The following is a 19,654-nucleotide window of genomic DNA, read 5'->3' as shown; positions in this document are numbered from 1 at the left end:
GCTGTGTCGAGGCTCTGGAGAGAGTCATGAGATTTTCAGTAGTATCTTTTAGCCTTCTGTCTGTATCCTTTCTGTATTCTTTAGTATACTTTAGTATAGTTTCAGCATAGTATTCTTTAATATAATATAGATAATAAAATAATAAATTAGCCTTCTAAGAACATGGAGTCAGATTCATCCTTCCTTCCTTTGTTTGATTGAGAACCCCACAAATACAAGACTAGAGCAGTTCCAAGGCCAGCAGAATGCAGTGGAGGGGTGCAAACTCCATGGCCAAAGCTATAAAGTAATTTTGTATTTGGGAAGAATGGCTGGAATCTGCTCACCCTGCACCCCGAGCATCATGGGGGCACCCAAGCCAACAGTGCTGGAGCTGCTGCTCCTGTTTGGAGGCATCTCTCAGCTCCCTGGCCCCGGTACTCACGGAAGCAGCCCTGTCTCCAGTAGTAGTTGGGGAGGCAGTCGTCGCACTTGGGCCCCGTGGCGCCTTCCCTGCACTCACAGTAGCCGGTCTCGTTGCAGCGGTCGTGCATGGAGCCGATCTGGTTGCAGTTACATTCTGGCCAAAGACAGGGAGGTCAGAGCCTGTCCTGCCTGGGGTTCCCTCCCTGAGGGAGGGCTTTGGGGAGGTCTGGAGATGTGCTGTTGAGGAGAGCTTAGAGACCAGGGGGCGGGGAGGACACGCTGGCCTAAGAGGCCCAACAGTGCAAACAGCCACGGGTGCGAGGGCCACCCCTCTTTGGAGCTGAGCCCTTCCTGGCTGAGCAAGGCATCTGAATTCAGTCACAAAGGCTTTTTACTGTGAGGGTGGAGAGGCCCTGGCATGGTTTGCCCAGAGAAGCTGTGGCTGCTCCTGGATCCCTGGAAGAGTCCAAGGCCAGGTTGGATGGGGCTTGGAGCAACCTGGGATAGTGGAAGGTATCCCTGCCCATGGCAGGGGGTGGAACTAGACAGTTTTCAACCCAAACTGTGATTCTAATTTTTAAGCTTTGTTTTCAGGGAAGAGATGCCTTGGCAGGCTGCACAGACTGTACCAGCTGCCATCCTTGCAGAGCATGCAGGTGGGCCCCACACCCTCCAGAGAGGGGCTGAACGAGGCCCACTCACAGAGAGAGAACCCAGCTGGGGCCATGCTCACCTACACAGACATTCTCTGTGCTCACCTACACAGACATTTCCTGTGCTCACCTACACAGACACTCTGTGCTCACCTATGCAGATATTTCCTGTGCTCGCCTATGCTGGCATTCTCCATGCTTACCTATGCAAACACTCACAGACACTCTCCGTGCTCACCTACACAGATATTCTCTGTGCTCACCTACACAAACACTCTCCATGCTCACCTATGCAGACATGTCCTGTGCTCACCTACACAGACATTCCCTGTGCTCACCTACAGACATTTCCTGTGCTCACCTATGCAGACACTCACAGACACTCTCCGTGCTCACCTACACAGATATTCTCTGTGCTCACCTACACAAACACTCTCCATGCTCACCTATGCAGACATGTCCTGTGCTCACCTACACAGACACTCTCTGTGCTCACCTATGCAGACACAGTCTGTGCTCACCTGTGCAGACACTCACAAACACTCTGTGCTCCCTATGCAGACATCCTCCATGCTCACCTATGCAGAAACTCTGTGCTCACCTATGCAGACAGTCTGTGCTGACCTGTGCAGACACTCACAGACACTCTGTGCTCCCTATGCAGACATCCTCCATGCTCACCTATGCAGACATTCTCTGTGCTCACACAGACACTCACAGACACTCTGTGCTCACCTATGCAGACATTCTCCATGCTCACCTATGCAGGCACTCACAGACACTGTGCTCACCTATGCAGACACTCTCTGTGCTCATCTACACAGACATTCTCCGTGCTCACCTATGCAGACACAGACACTCTGTGCTCACCTATGCAGACACTCACAGGCACTCTGTGCTCACCTATGCAGACATTCTCTGTGCTCACCTACACAGACACTCACAGGCACTCTGTGCTCACCTATGCAGACACTCACAGACACTCTGTGCTCACCTATGCAGACACTCACAGACACTCTGTGCTCACCTATGCAGACATTCTCGTCGTCCAGCTCGGCGGAGCTGTTGCGGTAGAAGCCCAGGCGGCAGTGCTGGCAGTGCTGGCCCCGCGTGTTGTGCTTGCAGCTCACGCAGGTCACCACGTTCAGGAAGTCGATGTAGCTGCAGCGGTTGGAGTGGCCGTAGCACTCGCAGTCTGCGGGGGAGAGGAGGGGACAGCTGGGGACATGCGGATGGAGTGCTTTTCCTCGTGGGAGGAGGAGAGGAGCCTCTGTGCAGGAGGGTCCTGCTGGAGGGGATGCCATGGCCACTGCCAGAGCAGGGCTGGGGGCGCTGGGCAGGAGGAGTGCTCACAGTTCTCCACCACCACGGGGGGATCAGGCTGGAAATCATCGCTCAGAGAGCAGAGCAGGGTCAGGGTCCCGGTAATCTTGGGGTGTGGACAGGCAGGAGCCAGCCCCTTGCAATCCTGGGACATGATTTCTTTCAGAAACGGAATAATTATGGGAGCAGGCAGTGGAGGGGAGTCAGATGTTAATTACAGAGCTGCCTTGTTAATGAGCAGAGCCTGGTTTGGCTCTGGGGGGGCTGCAGGACTGTGAGGAGCCCTGGCAAAGAACAGAGGGGACTGGCCTGTGGGATGGGCTGGCAGAGGGTGTTCTAGTGGAGATGGAGCTGCTGCGTGTCCAGGTGAACTTCACAGCCTCTCCTTTTCCCCTCTGTATCCCTTCTCAGCCCCTTCCTGTTGTGGAGGGTGCTGGCTCTCAGGTTAAATGTTTAAAATAAGCCTATGCAAGGCAGTGTGGCTTGTGTGGGACCCTTCAACAGCTGGTGGACAGGTGTGTGGAGGTTTGAACCAGGGCTTGCCTGGCACAGCACAGCCTGCAAAGGCTGCTGGTGGGGTGGGAGATGCCACCATCACTTGGCCAAATGCTCCTGTCCCCAGGGCTGACCTCTCTCAGCTGTGGGCATGTGTTAGAGAACAATCTGTGGGTGAATTTGTAGTCAGGGGGATTGGATTTTGTGCTTCTTGTGTTTGCTTTTTGTTACTATGGCTTGGGTTGGTGACAGTCTTGAAGTGTCAGATGCAAATGCTGGATCTTACTGGGAGTTTATAGATATGGGAGTTTATATAGTGAGATGTGCAGCTCAGGAGAAATGGACTTGTGGCCCAGCTGGCCTGGTCAGGAGGTTCCCAGCCAGCAAGGGCAGGGGATAACGTGAGCAGAAAGAGCCTCAGCCAGGTCTGAGCTTTCAGAGCCTTTGGAGCTGCGGCTTTGCTCCAAGCAGAACATTAAACATTCAAGGATGGCAGGGAAGGGTGTGGGTTGGCATGCACATGCAACTGGAGGAGGAGATGTGATCAATGACATGATGACCAGGGAAGAAGGAGCAGGGCAGAGGTTTCCCCATGGTTCACAGCTGCCTGAGGAGGAGCTGAGAGTCTCTTGTGAAGTAACTTCTGCTTCATCAACTGATATCTAAAGAATTTCAGCCTGCTGCAATTCCCAGGTGTTGTTTCAGACTAGGGAAGCACTGCTACACACAGCCAACAGCTAACCACTACTCAGACAGACCCTCCCACCTTCTCCATGTCTGAGTCTGCAGGAGCACATCACCTGAGTGAGCTCAGGGAGCCCTGGAGCACCTCCCTCCCTCCGCTTACCTTTGTATGTTTCAATGGGAGCCACTGGGCCAGAGTTTGGTTTGAGCCGGATGAGTTTTGAGCTCTTTGAGGATGCTTGAGAAAAATCAGAGAAAGGCTTTTTCTCCCAGCTTAGCAGCACCCCGTGTCCTCCCCTGCCACGAGAACAATGCCAAGAGCACCGTGCTGGCAGCACTGGCATCCATTTCTGCAGCAGACACCTGGCAGCTGCTACATTTCTCCTCTTCCCCTCCCCTCCTCAAAGTTTGATGCATGAAAAACTCAATGCATGGAGAACTAAATAACTCTGCTGCAGAGCTGGGAGCAGCTACTCTCATGTGCCCCCTTTATGGGTGCTTGGTGGTGTGGTTTGGGATAAGGATCTACACCTTACAAACCATTTTCTACTGGCCACAGAGGGCAGGCCAGCTGGCGCCCAAAAATCTGTGAGGAGGACAAGTGCTACGGAGGTGGCATCTGGCAGGGGTTGCTACAGGGTCCTGCAGAGCAGGTGCTGCTCCAGCCTGGCCCTTCCCCAGCAGCACGTACCTGTCTTTTTCTTGTGCTTCTTGCCTGCAGAGTGTGCTGTGCGCCCTGGTTTGCTCTTCGGAGCCGCTAGAGGATAGAAGAGGTCTGAGAGATGTGCTGGGGAGGGGGCTCCCAGGGCCATGTTTCCCATGTTTCCTCAGGATAAAGGGCTCTCCCAGCTGGAATGGGGCTCCCTGGGGGTTGTGCTGCCAGCCAGACCCACACAGAAGGCCTCCAAGCCTTGGGAGGTTTTGTGCTTTCTTGAGCCCAGTGAGGAGCTGGGTTGAGCAGCACTGAGGTCCCAGGGGGTGTTTGGAAGTGGGTTCTCATTCCATTGGATTTTTTGTGGAGTTTATGCCCTTGCAAGTGCAGGATGGCCAGCTCCAGCCACCTGTGTCAGCCACATCCTCACAGTGACAGTGGTGGCAGGAGGTGGCCCTGCTCCCCATGGGCTCAGCCATGGTCAGAGTGCAGCTCCTGCCCCAAACACCATCCCTGAAGCTGCTGTGGTACCAGGGCCCTGCTGGTCTCCATGGCTTTCCTTGGCCCCAAACATCCCAAAAAGGCCTCCCTGGGGCTGGATGAGCAGAGCAGAGCTGAGCTGAACCCTCTGAGTAGGATATTGTACCATGAGGGTTGTGCTGAGGACAGCTGGGTGTCCTGGCCTGTTGCACTGAGGGAGAAACCTGCCCTGTCCCAGCCTGGGGCAGGCCTGGCCTTACCTCGCATGCTCTCGGGAGGCTCTGGTGGCTTTGGCTTCTCTCCAAGTGCTGCTGTGTTTGGTGGGTCATCGCAGGTGGCATCAGAGAGAACATCAGATTTAAAACAGATCCCCCTGGTTTGTTTAACAGGGTGGCAAAGGGACACTGGAAGCTCTAGGCAGGTGTCTAGGCTGCGTCACTGGAGCTGTATCTGGTAGAGGATGTGCTGGAGCAGGAAGATGAGACAAAGTCTCCTCAAAGTTAGCGTCTCTAAGTGTGAAGAGAGGCAGGAGAAGCATTCCTAAGGGGAAGGTGTGGGAGCTGCTGGACGGCTGAGTGTTGGCATGTGCTCCTGACACTGCCCAGGCACGGAGAGAGGCCAGATCTGCAGAGCACTGTCAGGGCTGTCAGCACTCCTGGCCCCTTGGTGTAGCTCTATCCCTTGTTATTGCAGCAAAAGCAGCTTTGCCTCTCTGTGAGCCCACACACGCCCAGGATGCCGTGATCTGCACAGGGTGGATGCTAAAGGCTACGGCTGGAGTGAGCTGCAGGAATCTCAGGTGGGAAAAGGGAGCTGAGCACCAAGGGCAGCTACCAAAGCCTGTGTGTGGTGGGAACCCTGAGGAGGAGAAGCTTCAGCCTCAACAGCCAGAGAGAAACCTCCCAAGGCTCCCACCCGGAGCACCTCAGGCAGTCATGGAGGAGACTGAGGCAGGAAATGCATTAGAAGGATCTGTGCTCTGAGCCACACAGGCCTATCACTCACAGGGAGATTCTGCTCTACAAACAGGCTCCAGCCTCGGGAGATGACAGGATTTCCATGATCCTCTCTGCTCACACCAGCAGCAAGCTGTGAACAATCCCTTCTCCCACTCACGCTCCTCATCTGTCACGTACACGGCTGAGCCCCGAGGCTGGGCCCAGCTGCGGGCAGGGCACAGACGAGCCCTGAGCTCCTTGCTGGGCAGCAGGAGGAGAGAGGCATGGAAAACACAGGTGCAGAGCTAGAAACTAAAGCAGGAATCTAACTGGCAGGACCCCGTGGCTCCTACCTTGTGCTCCTGGGCCAGCCTTGGCCGGGGGAGAGCCCACCTGCAGCGGGGCAGCCGCTGACAAGCTGGGGTAGTCTTGCAGCGATCAAAGGGAAAATTGTGTTAATGGGGGAGCTGGTATGCCACAAAAGCCCTGCAGCATTCCCACAGGGAGTCAGAGCCCCAAATCCAACACCCAGCCCTGTGCCACGGGGGTCACCAGAGCCCTTGAGCTGTGAAGGGCAGCGTGTGCTGAGCTGCCCTGTGCTCACATCTGAGCCACTGCCCTGCAGCCCTCTGCTCTGAAACAACGGCTGAGAAACAGCACACACACCTGGGATGGAGGCACCGAGCCCTGGTTTCCAATCCCAGCCCCCACGCCCTCCTTCAGGCTCTGCTGTTCCCTCAGAAATACAAATCTAAGGATTTCCAACCACCGCAGAGAAGTTGAACCAGCAAGAAATTGTATAGCTCACTTGTTTGGTTTCCCTTGCAAGCCCTCACCCCCTCTGGCTCCATCCCCCTCCCCTGCTTCTCAATATTGGTAACAATCTTCAGGTTTGCTAGAAAACAAACCGGGGACTAAAAATTTTAAGAGCCGTATTATTAATTTCAAGCTCCAGTTGGGTAACATAAGGAGGAGGAGGAAAAAAAAAAACCACTCTTGATTCTTGCCAAGTTTCAAAGGACAAACCCGAGTAGGAGAGAAATGTGATTTCCCAGCTTCATCAAGGGGATGATAAACAATACAGAATAAAAAAGGAAAAAAAAAGATTATTTTTTTAATGACAAGCTCTAAGAGAAGGTGATAGACATTGTCCTTTTCAGCTGGAAAGTGGAAACCAATTGATATTAATACGGTGTTAAAGAGAATATGAAAAAATCCCTGTGCAAATTGGCAAGGGTTTAATTAGAGTCACAATAAAAAACAGCCCTGGAGGCATTTTGCTTTTTAGTCATTCACATACACCTCCACTCAATCGCATTTACAGAGCCAAGAAAATTATTAATGCTCATTATCTTGAGAACCTTTCCCTTTGTAGCTCTGGGCCATAATGGACAGTTTTATATTTTGGGAGGGGGAGAGAGACACATTTTGCCCCAGACCCACTTCATAAAAATGGGAAACGATGGGCAGCTGTGATGGAAATTGCTGTTCTTGGTGGCCTTCTGAGGAAGTGGAATAAATTGAACCAAGAAGTCACATTTCATAGCAAAAACCACTGGGGCAAACAACACTGGAGGAGTGGGGGAGCAGCCTGGAAAAGTCCTTCTCAGGGATCCCTTTCCTGCAGGACCTCCCCAAAGCCAGGCTGTGCTCAATTTCTGCTGGAGCTTGTGACCACCCAGCAGGGCTCAGACTGGTCCTGTTTTAACTAGAGGTGAACTGGCACTGCTGAGACTGCTGTGAACTTAAGGGAGGAAAATTAAAGCAGGAAAAAAAAAATTAAAAAGGAAAAGTTTGGGGTTTTTTGGGGTTTTTTTTTCCCTGCTTATTTTGAACATGGGAAAAAAATCGAACAAATGTCAAGGAAGAAGTTGACAGGCTTCAAGGAAGGCTTTGAAATAGCAAAACTGCAGAAGGCAAAGGAGAATAGCACTTAATTCATCCTCCTAAGGGTAACTCTGTGATTTCTCTTCCTTCTACCCCCTTTGGCAGCTTCCACTGCCTGCAGACCCCATCCCTTGCCCGTGAACTCCTCCCTCTCTCCCCTCTCATCGCACACCAGGCACAGAAAGCATCCTACGAGCACGACCACAGCTCCACCTTGACCACGAAAACACCACGAGCAGCCAAAGGAAGCAGATGTCTAGCAGCTCCATGCAACCCAGAGACAACCCAAATCTAATCCACTCCTCTAGCCTACGTGCCACGCTGCTTCTGCCGAGCTGCTACCCACTGCTGTGCGGAGGCACCGAGGAGAGGGGAAAAACACGCCGGGCTGCCTTTAAATACCTGGCTTTTTCTGTGCTTCTGTCACGGGCACTGAGGCAGCAAACTCAGAGGCTGGTCTGATGATGCTTGCTTATGGTGGGAAGCAGAAATTCAGAGGGTAGAAGATAGTGTGTCAGTTAGAGGGTGAAACAGCGCAGGGATGGGGCAGGGCTCTGGCAGGACTGGTTTAAATGTCTGGCTTTAGAGCAAGGAGGGATTTTAAAGCTCCTAAAATTAGAAGTGGGGGTTACAACAGAGTATCTCACTTTGGGATTCTGACCCTGCTTGGGGGTCACCTCTTGCAAATGTGATCTACCAGGACTTCAAGGGGTCACCTCTTTCACAAAGTGTTTCCCTTGGGGCCCAGGTGAATTAGATCTGCAGGCCCTTGGGAATGCCATAGTTTTAAAGAAATTCTTTCTGTTTTTCATGGAGGAGGAGCATCTCTGGCCAAAAGCAGATCAGAATTAAGCTGTGCTTTGATTCCCTGTTGCTGGTCAGGGGCACAGAGTCGACTTTGGCATCAAGCCCCTCATGCTGCCCAGGTAAGAGCAGGTCCTTGAGCTGCTGCTGGCCCTGGCTGCCCTCTTCTGTGGAGCAGCCCCTCCAGGGACACCATCCTGGGGTGGGACCTGGCTCTGCAGAAGCACAGATGGGGATCTGGATGGGGTGAGGAGCAAGGAACTCAGGCCTAGCTGTAGAAAGCCAACAACCTGGCAGCTGGGCAGCAATTTATTAATTTTGTCCCTTGCCATCAGTTAATGAAAGCATTAGGAAAACATTTTCTCTGCCCAGGAAGCAGGTTTTGGAGAAGGAATAAACCCTGTGATGTCTCTCAGGTCCCTCAGAGCAGGCTGGCAGGAGAGGTTACCCCCAGCACCCTGACTCCCCAGAGACACTGTCCTGCCTGTGCCAGAGGTGCCACAAAGGCAGAGCACTGCAAGTTATACAAGAGACACACCAAGCAGCTACCCACACAAACACAGCAAAAAAATAGCCCTAAAATGTCACTACAGGTGAGCATGGATAAAAATCAGATCAGCCCCAGTGGATTGTGTGGATGTAGATGTGATCACCTGGCCCTGCTGGGGCTGTGGGGATGGGTGAGCTCCATGCTCACCTCCTCCTAAAGAGGTGCAGCATGGATCTGGGTAAGGAGCTCTTCCTAAGAAAGCTGAGCCTTGCACTCTTTTTATAGGGTCACTCCAACTCCATGGAAGTTGGACTTAAACCCTCAGCTCCCTGATTAACTCCTCAAGCAGGGTACTTCCATGAATATATCTATATTTGCATAAACATGCAATCAAGCTTCCTCATCCCTTTGACTGGCTTCTGGCAGCTCCCCCAGACAGACTGTTACTAACATGCTGTGGGTGTAAAACGTCCTCCTGGGAAATATCAGGCCCTGAAAGCATGGCAAAGGGAGGAATGCGTGTCTAATTCCCCCATGAACAGCTTAAAAAAATGTCCTGCTGTTAAGTTTTATCTGCTCATTTCCAAAAGACAAGGAGAAACGCTGTCTCCTTGTTCAGGGGAGGAGGGAAGGAGGAACCCCCAGAAAAAGGACAAAAGTTTTCCTCCACTGGGAGATTTCAGAAATTAGGAAAGGATGTTTCTGGCACGTGTGTGAGCTCCAGCCCTGCACGCTCCCAGGCTGCTTGGACAGGAACCACCTGGGGAATTCTGGAATCCTGCAACAGGAAAACTGCACCTGCAGTACATCCATGGGTTTGGCCACAGGGATTTGGTGCAGGACTGGGACAACCAGCAAGGACAGAGCAAAACCTGTGGGCTGCTCTGAGTCTGGTGGCAAGTGGCAGGAGGTCAGGGATAGAGCAAGATGGGGTGCAATTCCCCTTTCCTTCCAGAGAAATACCTGGCTTAAATTTATTATGGATCAAAAAACTCTTCATTGCCTTCCCGCCCTGCTTGTCACGGAGCTGTGAGAGCATCTCTGGCAGCTGTGCCAGAGACAACAGCAAACCAGGGCTGCCTGGTGGAAAGTGAACAGAGCCAGGGTGATTTTTATCCATGTCCCTTTATCATCCTAGAGAGCAGAGATCCACGGCCACCGACACAGCAGCTGAGAGGAGCCTGGGAGCAGAGCCCTGGCCCCTGAGCGGGGCAGGGAGCGTGGCACCCACCTGGCTGTGTGGTGGTGGCTGGTAGGGGGGTGCTGCTGCTGGTGCTGGTGGTTGAGGTGGTGGCTGAGGTGGTGGCTGAGGTGGTGGTGGTGGTTTTTGCAGTGGTGGTTTTTGCGGTGGTGGTTTTTGCGGCGTTTACTCGCTGCGGTCGCTCGTACGCTGACAAGCAAAGAGAAGAGTTGGGAGGCACTTCCTGGGGGCATGGTGGGTTTCCATGCCAGCCTGCACACCCGTGAGGCTGGCCTGAACTGGTGACTGATTTCTCAGCACTGTCACAACTGGGACACTGGCGGGATTAAGGCGACGGCGGCTCGATGAGGCTGCCCGCAGCGAGGGGGTGTGTGTGTGTGTGTGAGCAGGGGCTGCAGGCTGGGGCTGGATCAGCTTACTCTGTTGGTGCAGATATTGGCTTAAATACTTACAGCTCCATCATAAACTAATTGCCAATTAAGCTGAAAGGGGGAGATGAAGGCACGTCTGGGCAGGGATGGGTGAGGAGCGGGCAGGAGATGCCAAGGAGCCCCCAGGCCAAGCTGGGCTCCCACTGCCCGGTGCCCACATGCCCAGTCGTGCTCCAATTCCCTGCTGCCACCCCTCCCCAAATTACCTGGCACCATCAAACCCAACCAGGACCACTGGCACATGTTTGTTTCCAGTGGCACCCTTCAAATTTTGGGATGGCTGGGGGTCAGCAGAGCCCCCGTGGAGCCAGGAGTGATCCCACCCCACTTCTCCCCACAACAACCCCGACTGAAATAACACTGGGACACAAATTCCTGCTTAACTTACACCTGCTGCCCTCCTGTCCTTGTTTGTCCCACTGCTTCATGCAGATTATCGTGCTTAATTTCATAATAGCCCTGAGCTAGTTTAAATACTTAATTTAGGTCACTTCTAGTCTCCTATGTGGGCTAAATAATCTCTCCTTAACTGGCCTTGGACATAAATCCCTCCTGTCCTCCTCCTGCACATCGCTCCCAGCACCCTCCCGGCTTCCAGGGAAACAAAAGTAGTGCTGAGGTTGCCAAGCTTTGTAAATGGGAGGGAAAAAAGTTATCAAAATGGTTTTGAAGACAAAGGTGAAGAATATTTTGAGCTGTTGAAACATTTATTTCTTAAAAATCCTGAATTATTTAAGGGAGACCTTTAATTTTTATTTGAAAATTTCAAGTAATTAACTGCTAAAAATCTAAATATGGTTCATTTACCCAGAAAACCTGTCCTCTATTTTTCTACTAGGTGCATTTTTCTTAATTGCATTTGCATTTCCCTGAAACGATTCCTCCTCCAATTCTTCCCACTTGCCTGCAAACCAAAGAACTCATTATTCATTCAGCTCCCTGATTTGTTTCTTCTGGAGGGGCACTCTGCACCACAGCATTCAAACCCAGGCTTCTGCTTACCCAAAACTCCAGGCTCTTTGATATCAAACTACCTCCAGCTTTGTTAAATAAGCAGCCCTCTCCTGCCATCAATCTTGCAGCAGAAATCCCTTCTGAGCTCTGCCTTTGCTGCTGACACCTCACAGACATTTGTTCATATGCATACACGTGTACATACAGATGTACACACACTCTAGATGCTTTTTTATTGATAGCCCAAGGTGACCCAGACTGGGTTCTACGCCAAATAATTCACACCCAGCTCCTTCTCAGAGCAGAATTCTGCAGTACTGGGGGGCTGCGGGGGGGAGTTCACAGCCAGCACTGGTGATTTTGAAGAGTCTTTTTTTATTTCCTTTCCGGCTGCCATACTAACGAACCTCATGGGGGGAAACCATGCCAGAGGAAGAGGCAAAATGAGGCTGCTGGAGTCAGAGGAAGAAAATATAAGACTCTTTGACAGGACAGAAAACGAGGCACAATTAGGGAAGACTTATTGCCTGGAAAATGATAATGGATAGAAAATAACCATATTTTTTTTCCTAGTGACATCCACAAGGATCATGCACCGAGGTGTTAAATGCCAGCATTTCAGTCAGGGTTTTACTTACTGCCAAAGGCTGAGCCTGCAGCTGCACCTGGAAAAAACAAGAGGAAGCCCAGTCACTGGAAGCAGGACACCATCAGAAGATCACACAGACACACGACATGGGACTGAGCAGCAGTTAATTAGCTGGGGCTTGCTCACAGGCACATCAGTTTGCTGCTACAGCTTAAAAGCTGCTTTTGTCAAAGCACAGAAACAGCCAGACAACGCTGTCTGGGCTCCTGGCATCTCAAGCCTTTCACCTGGGGAAGGAAAACCAGCGTGGTCCTTGCTGATGGGTTTTGTTAACCATTTCCTTGGGCTGCTGTGACAGCCCAGCAAAGGACAAGCACAAAGGAGCACTGGGCTGAGGACAAGCCGTAGGGTCTGAACAATCACAGAATGAACTAGGCTGAAAAAGACCTTTAAGATCATCAAGTCCAACCTATGAGCTAACACCTCCTCACCAACTAAACCATGGCACTGAGTGCCTTGTCCAGTCTGTTTTTAAACATACCCAAGGGCCTCCCTGCTGTAACACATGGGTGGATCATGGAAAGTCTCAGCTCTGTGTGAATATAAAGCACAGTGATGGAAGAGGCAGGACTACCAAGAGCAGAGGGCTTCAGAGAGCTGCCTCTGGGGCAGAGGAAGAGGATGTTGATGTGGGGAGGAGGAAGAAGACTGAATGACAGATGGGAAGAGAGATGAATGGGAGAAGGAAGAGGAGAGGAAAAAGGGAAATAGAAAGAGACACAAGGAATGGAGGGGAGGGAAAGAGAGAGAACAGCATGTCTGTGCCTGTCAGCACCAGAAACTCTCCCAGGCTCCTTTGAAGCAATGCAGCCGCTTGGTGGGAGCTGACAAGCTCGTTCCCTTTCAAAGAACCTGCTCGTCTACCAGCCCTGGCACACACAAAACATTCCCGTCACGGCCTTGGGAGCCTGAATTTCAGCTTTGATCATCTTAAAGCACATAAATCTTTCAAAAAATTTGGGGGGAGGGAGAGAAAAGATTCTCTTTGGTAATGCTCAAAGCTGCTGCTTGAAAGGCTGGAGTGGCTACTGTGGCTTTGTGACATTTAAACAAGTTTGCTAATGTGGGGTGGACAGGAGCCCAGGAGGAACCTGCCCATCTGTGGCGTCTCCTGCCCCAATTCCCTGTTTGGAACATGGTGGGAATGCATCCTGCATCTCCTTTGTGCACTGCCACTGTCAGAGATGCGTTCCAGCAGCAAGTGGAGGAGGCTGGGGCTGTGCAGGGGACAGCAGCAAGCACAGACTGGATCCAGGGAGGAGCCAGCACTCCTGCAGGTGAGCAGGGCCAGCCCAGAGCCCCATGGCTGCTGGGCACCATGCTCAATAACGCCTTTGTCAAAGGACAATAACTGGCATTGCCCTGAAGCCGTGGTTGTATCTTGGCCTAAGGTCATCATCCCTGTTCTTGACCATCATTTAGATTCACCACTCCTCTGCCAGCCCAGCACATCACCTCTGCATCCACCAGATCCTCTTTCATTTCTCTGTGTACTAAGGCAGAGTAAGAACCCATTTCCCTTTTGAAAGCTGAGCATCCTGCACTGATTGGAGCTGGAGAAGGATCAAATGAGCATCCCCTCCCCTCTGTGGGCGTGCTGCAGCCCAGGGCAGGGCTGGCTCCCTGCAGGTTACTTACATGCATTGGGGGACCCGTTGGGCAGGGGCAGGTAGGACCCTGCTCGCCAGGACCTGGAGCGAAAGTTCTTCTTGCACTTGCCACAGTCCTGGCCCGTGGTGTTGTGCTCACACTCGCACTGGAGGCTGCCCTCTTTGAAGGTGCACAGGTTGGCGTGGAGGTTGCATTTACACCTGGAGGAAGAAGACGGGGAAGAGCTGTCAGGTGTTGCTGCTGCTCCTGCTTGCTTCCAGTCTAGTGCTGAAAATGTGCTAAGGCTGGGCTGGTCACCCCATCCCTGCTTCTCCTGCAGGTTTTTCTCACTGAACTCAGCAGTTTTCCCCAGGTATCTGGTGCTGGGGTTCAATGCCCACCTCCTCACCCGGGGCAGATCTGCAGCCTCTCGTCCAAGATGAGACACTTCACTCCCACCATCTGACTGAGGAGCACAGACTGCTTAATGGCAAGTCAACATCTGCAGCTGAGACACCAGGAAGGAGTCCCTCACATGTCAGGCTGTTACAGGAATCTGGGTAATTACCTCAGATGGAGGCTGTGACTTGGAGGCAGTCTGGCTTGGGATGGAGGGACTGGGCTAACCCTGGTGGCACTCAGTCCTTGTCCCCTGTGCATTGTGCCAAAACCAGCAGCATTTTCTCCCGTGGAGTGAGGCTGCCCAGCACAAACCCTCCTCCCTCTGTGCAGCACAGCCCCAGCTTGCTGTGACCAAAATAACACAGAAAACAAGCCACCACCAGCATCCACCAGCTAGTCCCCGCCTCATCAGAGCAGGCAACAACTAAAAACGCTGTTCAGCAATTTGCAAACATTAAGAAACTTTTAATGAGCTGTAGTGCAGTATGCAGGGAATAATTATCTCTGTGCACAATAATTCCTGTTGCTCAGGCTCCGGAGGTGACTTGTGCAGAGCGCAGAGCCTGAGCCCATAACTCACACGTGGCTCTGGTGACTCCTGGGCCCGAGCTGAGGCCATCAGACAGAGACTTTGGGGACCAAAACATCTCATTTCATTCCAGACAGCCGATCCCTAGCCCAGCCTGACGGTTTTCCCTGCTTTGTGCAATAATTTACACTCTCAGAAGCAGAAGCATTAGAAAACAGTAATGCTGTGCCTTCTGTGCAGGGGTGGAGAAGTCTGATGGGGCAGCACTTCCTTTTACAGGGCTCAGGAGATGCAGAGCTGAGGGAATTAAACAGAGGAGACATGGCCTGCTGCTCCTTGTGCTCTGTCTGCACTGGGATAAACAGCCTGTATTAGGCTGGAGCTGGGAGTCTGGGTGCTGGTACATGCCCCTGCTCCTGGTGCCTCTTCCCTCTCCCTTGGAGCCCCCAGAGAAGCTCCCCAGCCACCTGCCTGACCCACTGAGGCCGCCTTTGCCATGCTCTCCTCACGCATGGCTGGATAAGCTGACCTCATGTATGATTTCTCTGTTTCCTCTCCCTCCCCTCCCTGTCCTTAATTCTAGCAAACCCCGCTCAGAGGCTCAGCATAATCTGGATGAACAATCTCTCCCCGTCTTACAACCCTGCCCTGTGTCTGAACAAGCAGAGGAGGGAATTTTGCAGCCTCTAAAAGGGAGGAAAGAAGAAAACATGGCCCAGGGAGCAGAGACAAACACGCTCAGCGTGCTCCACTTTGGGAGCGAGGGCTGGAGACGCCGCGTCACGGCTGACAGCACCAACAGCCCTGCTGCTCTGGGACTGCTCAGCCCAGATCCAGGGGAAGGAAGTGGCTTTGGCTGGTGCCTACAGGCAGCAGGGATGCTGCATTTCAGATGCTGCATGTCCCCTTTGGCTCTGGTGAGGAAGGGTTTGGCTGAGCTGCCCCAGCCCTGTGGCACAGGCGCTGCCCAGCCCCGGGCGCTGCGGAGCCAGGCTCTGAATTATTCAGTGTCCACACGGCGTGGCCTCCTTCTCTCGCTTCAAAACCAGCAGACGGAGCAAAGCAGGCAAAGATGGTGTGGTAAAGCAGGTTAAAGCAGGTCAAAGCCTCACCACTGCTGCTCTGGGCCCTGCCTGAGCAGGGTAACAGCTCCAGGAGCTGCAGCTCTCCTCCCTCCTGCTCTGATGGGGCAGCTCCAGGGCACAGCCTCAGCATCCTAGGGGGATTTAGGAGATCCAGGGGAGTGAGTGCAAGGATGGAAGGGATTGTCACAGCTCTCATTTTCCCTGAAGTTTGGGATGAGGTGGAGGGTGGTTCTTGGCTCCAGTGTTTGACCCTGTGAGTCACGGACCAGTCACAGCAGGGACATCAGCCCTGGGTGGCCACCACCTGGTCCCCGAGGTGGCCTGAGGCATTCTCGACCAACCCCCTCCACGTGTGGCACATCCTTGCTCCTGGCAGGAGCTGAGCAGACATTTTGGGCTGTTTCTGGCTCCCAGTGCAGATGGGTGAAACCCATTCACCACTAATTTGGCTCCAGCTACAAATCCTCCTCCCCACAGTGGGACCTGGCCTTGCTGAGGCACAGCTGTGTGCAGGAGGGTCACAAGGATCTGCTCCTCCACACACACTGCTCCCTTGCTGCTGGGGAGGGCTGGGGGCCCAGCACCAGCTCCTGGGACTGCCCAGCTGCCTCCTGCCCAGTGGGGACAGGGAGGGAGCTCATGGATGTCCCCCAGCCGGGTGGGATAGAGCACTGCTCCTCATGGATGTCCCCCAGCCGGGTGGGATAGAGCACTTCTCTTCATGGATGTCCCCCAGCCAGGTGGGATACAGCACTGCTCTTCCCATGCTTCTCACTTCCTAACGGGTGTAAACAAGGCAAATTGAGTCAAGAGGAAGCAGAGGCAGTGTTCACCTTGCCTGCCTGTGCCCGGGTCACTGATTTTTCTCACTGCTAGGCCCTTTGCCACTGTACAAAAGTTTTGTTATCCGAAGGATCAATTTTACCAGGGAATTGCTTTCTGAATTCGACCTTTGAGGATCATCAATCTAAGCAGGGAACTGTAACCCCAGCAGGCTGACCCCGCAGCACAGCACTTTCCAGCCCAATCAATCAGGCTGCATTATTTAATGGTGAACAGCCAAGCACCCTCAGCCAGCCCCATTTTGGGCAGAGGTTTCTGCATCCTGGCCTTCAGTAGATCAGCTTGAACCCCTTCCTCAGGCTCCTGTGCCTCCTCCTCTGGGCCCACAGCCCAAGGACACGCCGATGGTCTGTGCCTGCCTTTCCCCAGCCAAGACTCAGCTGGTGGAGACTGGAGTAAATGGCATTAGCCCAGTCCCCTGGGTGGGAGCTGCTCCTCCTGCTCGCTCTGCTCATCCTCCTCGGCTCCCAGCCACGCAGGAAGGAGAGGATGAAGGGAAAGGTTAGGAGCTACTTAGCAATGAGGCTTAAAAATCAGCAGCGGGGCAGACACCTGCTCTGTGTCCTGCAGAAGGGAGCCGTGGCCCTGCTCCAGCCCCGGGGCTGCTCCAGCAAAGTGCTGGTTGCAATATGGTCTCTCTGGCTCTGGAGGAGATCTGGGGAGCTGGGAGTGTTTCTCCTCTCTGGCTCGTGGGTCAAGGCTGTGCTGACTGTGCATTCAGAGCCTGTGTAGGGTCAGCAGGGGTGGGGAGCAGCCCCAGCAGGACCTGCAGCACCCACCCTGCCCCAGGCTGGCAGGAGGTCACAGCCCTGCACTTGGCATCCAACAAAAACTGGCTCACACTGCTCCCAGCAGGAGTGGTCGGAGCAATGTGTGCCCCAAGATGTTACAGTTTGCACAAAGGGCTATTTATGAGTTTATTTCAGTGCAGGTCATCCAGCTTTCTTCAGAGTGGTGCAGTGTGGTTCTGATGCTGCCAATGCCTCCACCAGGGAACATCACGGAGGAAAGTTTACAGGAAAGTGTCCTTTTTTTTTCAGCCATAAAGAACACTTTTCTGCAATTCTCCATGTCAGCATCCTGGAGGTCACAGCAGTGAGCTGCTGGAGAGGTGCCTGGTGCCAAGCCCACGTGTGAGGGAAGGAGATGCCCACACACAGGAAGGGGGTGAGTGCAGCAAACCTGCAGCAAACCTCCCTCTGTGCTGGGAGTGGGAAAACAGCCCCTTTCCCTGAGCTTTCATTAATAATGACTTTTGAAGTAATTTTAAAAAGCCATCCCAGCCCTTTGTTTTATTTCCAAGGATTCTTACTTGTTTTAAAACCCCTTTTCTGTCCTCAACCCCACTTGCAGAGCAGGGAAGCGAGGCAGAGAAAGGCAAGGAGCATCTCCTCATCCATCTCCCTTCCTGCAGGGATGGGGCAGCCTTGGGGTGCTGGCACCACCTCAGACCCAATGCAGTGACACTAGAGAGCTGCTCCATCTCCTTGTGACTCTTGCCCAGCTCCCATGAGACAACACTGATGGACATGGAGCAGAAGAAGGCCACCACCTCCCCTGCAAGCCCCTCCAGCCCAGCCTGCACGCTCCTCTCCACAAGGATGCTCTGCACGGCCACAGGAATGCTCTGGAGACTGCTGGTCCCATCCTGCTGGGTTCCAAGCCATCACTCCCCTGCCTTTCCACCCCTGGGCTTGGCTTTTCCCCCCTGTTCCCTTTCTGCTGGGGAGAGGCAGCTCGGGAGAGCCGCTAATGACTGCCGGCCGGAGGAAGGCTTCTCAGAGCCTTCCTAATTGTTTGCTCTCACTGTAATTGATGAGCCTTTAATGAGTCTCACGGGATGATGTGTTTGAAGGGAGCTCTTTCCTCACCGTCCCCAAGGAAAAGGATGTTTCAACTGATCTGGGCTCTCGGGGAAACATGAATAACTCTTCTCCATCTCTCTATTGTCATCCCCAGCGCTGCTCGCAGCACGCTCCGGCAGCTGCCCGGCCATCACTTACCCACTTCTACCTGCTCTTTTGCAACTCTTTTGGCAGCTCAGCAAAAGCAGGGAGCAAATCTTTTGGGCAAAGCATAACGGGTGCTGAGTTGGATTGTTTCTGGCCCATCTGTGCGTGTGGAAGCAGGTAAAAATAGCTTCTAATGGCTGGGCCATGGAAGAAGCACAGTCCCTTTGTGGAGAGCATTTATATCAGGATTTTCCTTGCTGGGAGATCGCTCTGGCAGGGGTTTGCTGTTGTCACTCTTAGAGCAGGGCTCAAGGGATGAAGATGACAATGGTGGCTCATCCCAGGAGCAGGGCTGGGAGCTTCCCTGAGCCTGTGATCCAGGGGCGGAAGGAGAGGAAAAGCTATTTTAATGTGTTGGCTTTTTTCAGCTTGAACCAGGGTGAGAGGCTTCTGGCTTTCACTACTTTGTGCAGAGCCAAAGAACTGAAAAAACCCCTGAGTTAGGTCAGAGGGTTGTGAGCAGGTTGTTTTCCTTGTGGGTTTTTACTTTTGGTTGTGTGGTAGGGACAGGTGAGTCCTCCCAGCAGGAAGGAACCCTCCTCACTGCCCTCCAAAATGATTTGAGGTTTGGGTTACAAAGATGAGACAATTTAAAAGATGCCAAAGTGGAGAGCACGCTGGCTGACTGTTCCCATCCGAGAGGCTATTTATTTTAAATAAGTTGACACTCACCAGCTGTCAAGATCCTGCTGACTGGTGGAACATTATTTATATTCAAAGCTCTCTTAAAAAGCAAACACAAACCCAAACTTCCCCATTAGGGGGTCGGCCAGCAGAAGGGAGGAAGGGTGAAGAGGACATCACATGGATATGTGAACATAAATATTTGCAGAGTAATGTGTATAAATGCTCTTGGTTTTTCTCCTGGAATGCAATAATGCCTGCAATTGAGTTCATTGGCCAAATTGAATTTGGGCTCCTGTAGAAGTCTCTTTATATTAAGTGCTTTAACATACATCACCTCAGTCTATCGATGAAATTCTATTATCCGCTCAGGGCCGGACACAGCTCGGCAACAAAATCGGAGGGGGAATAAAACCCTTCACAAACCAAAGCCAGGAGCAGGTAACAGGACCTTGGGCATCTGTCTCTGGCTATCGACAAAGTGTCAGCAGTGTCTGGGGGAGGGAGGAGCTCTCCGGGTTTC

At 52.8% G+C, this 19,654-nt stretch overlaps 1 protein-coding gene across 3 annotated transcripts in view; it reads right to left on the bottom strand.

The window, feature by feature from the left end:
* The window catches only part of NTNG2 (netrin G2), a 48,237-nt gene that overhangs the window by 1,421 nt on the left and 27,162 nt on the right, over positions 1 to 19,654 (bottom strand). For all 3 annotated transcript variants that reach the window (XM_041406639.1, XM_041406638.1, XM_041406640.1), the window contains 4 exons: positions 13,685 to 13,857; positions 12,036 to 12,062; positions 2,086 to 2,253; positions 425 to 559 (listed from right to left, as the gene is read on the bottom strand). In XM_041406639.1, the coding sequence (XP_041262573.1) occupies positions 425 to 559; positions 2,086 to 2,253; positions 12,036 to 12,062; positions 13,685 to 13,857 (503 nt within the window). The remainder of the gene's footprint in view (positions 1 to 424; positions 560 to 2,085; positions 2,254 to 12,035; positions 12,063 to 13,684; positions 13,858 to 19,654) is intronic.

Source organism: Onychostruthus taczanowskii, unplaced genomic scaffold (genome assembly GCF_017590055.1).
Source record: "Onychostruthus taczanowskii isolate IOZ18803 unplaced genomic scaffold, ASM1759005v1 scaffold25, whole genome shotgun sequence".
NCBI classification, from domain to species: Eukaryota; Metazoa; Chordata; class Aves; order Passeriformes; family Passeridae; genus Onychostruthus; species Onychostruthus taczanowskii.
This window is presented reverse-complemented; position numbering and strand designations above follow the sequence as displayed.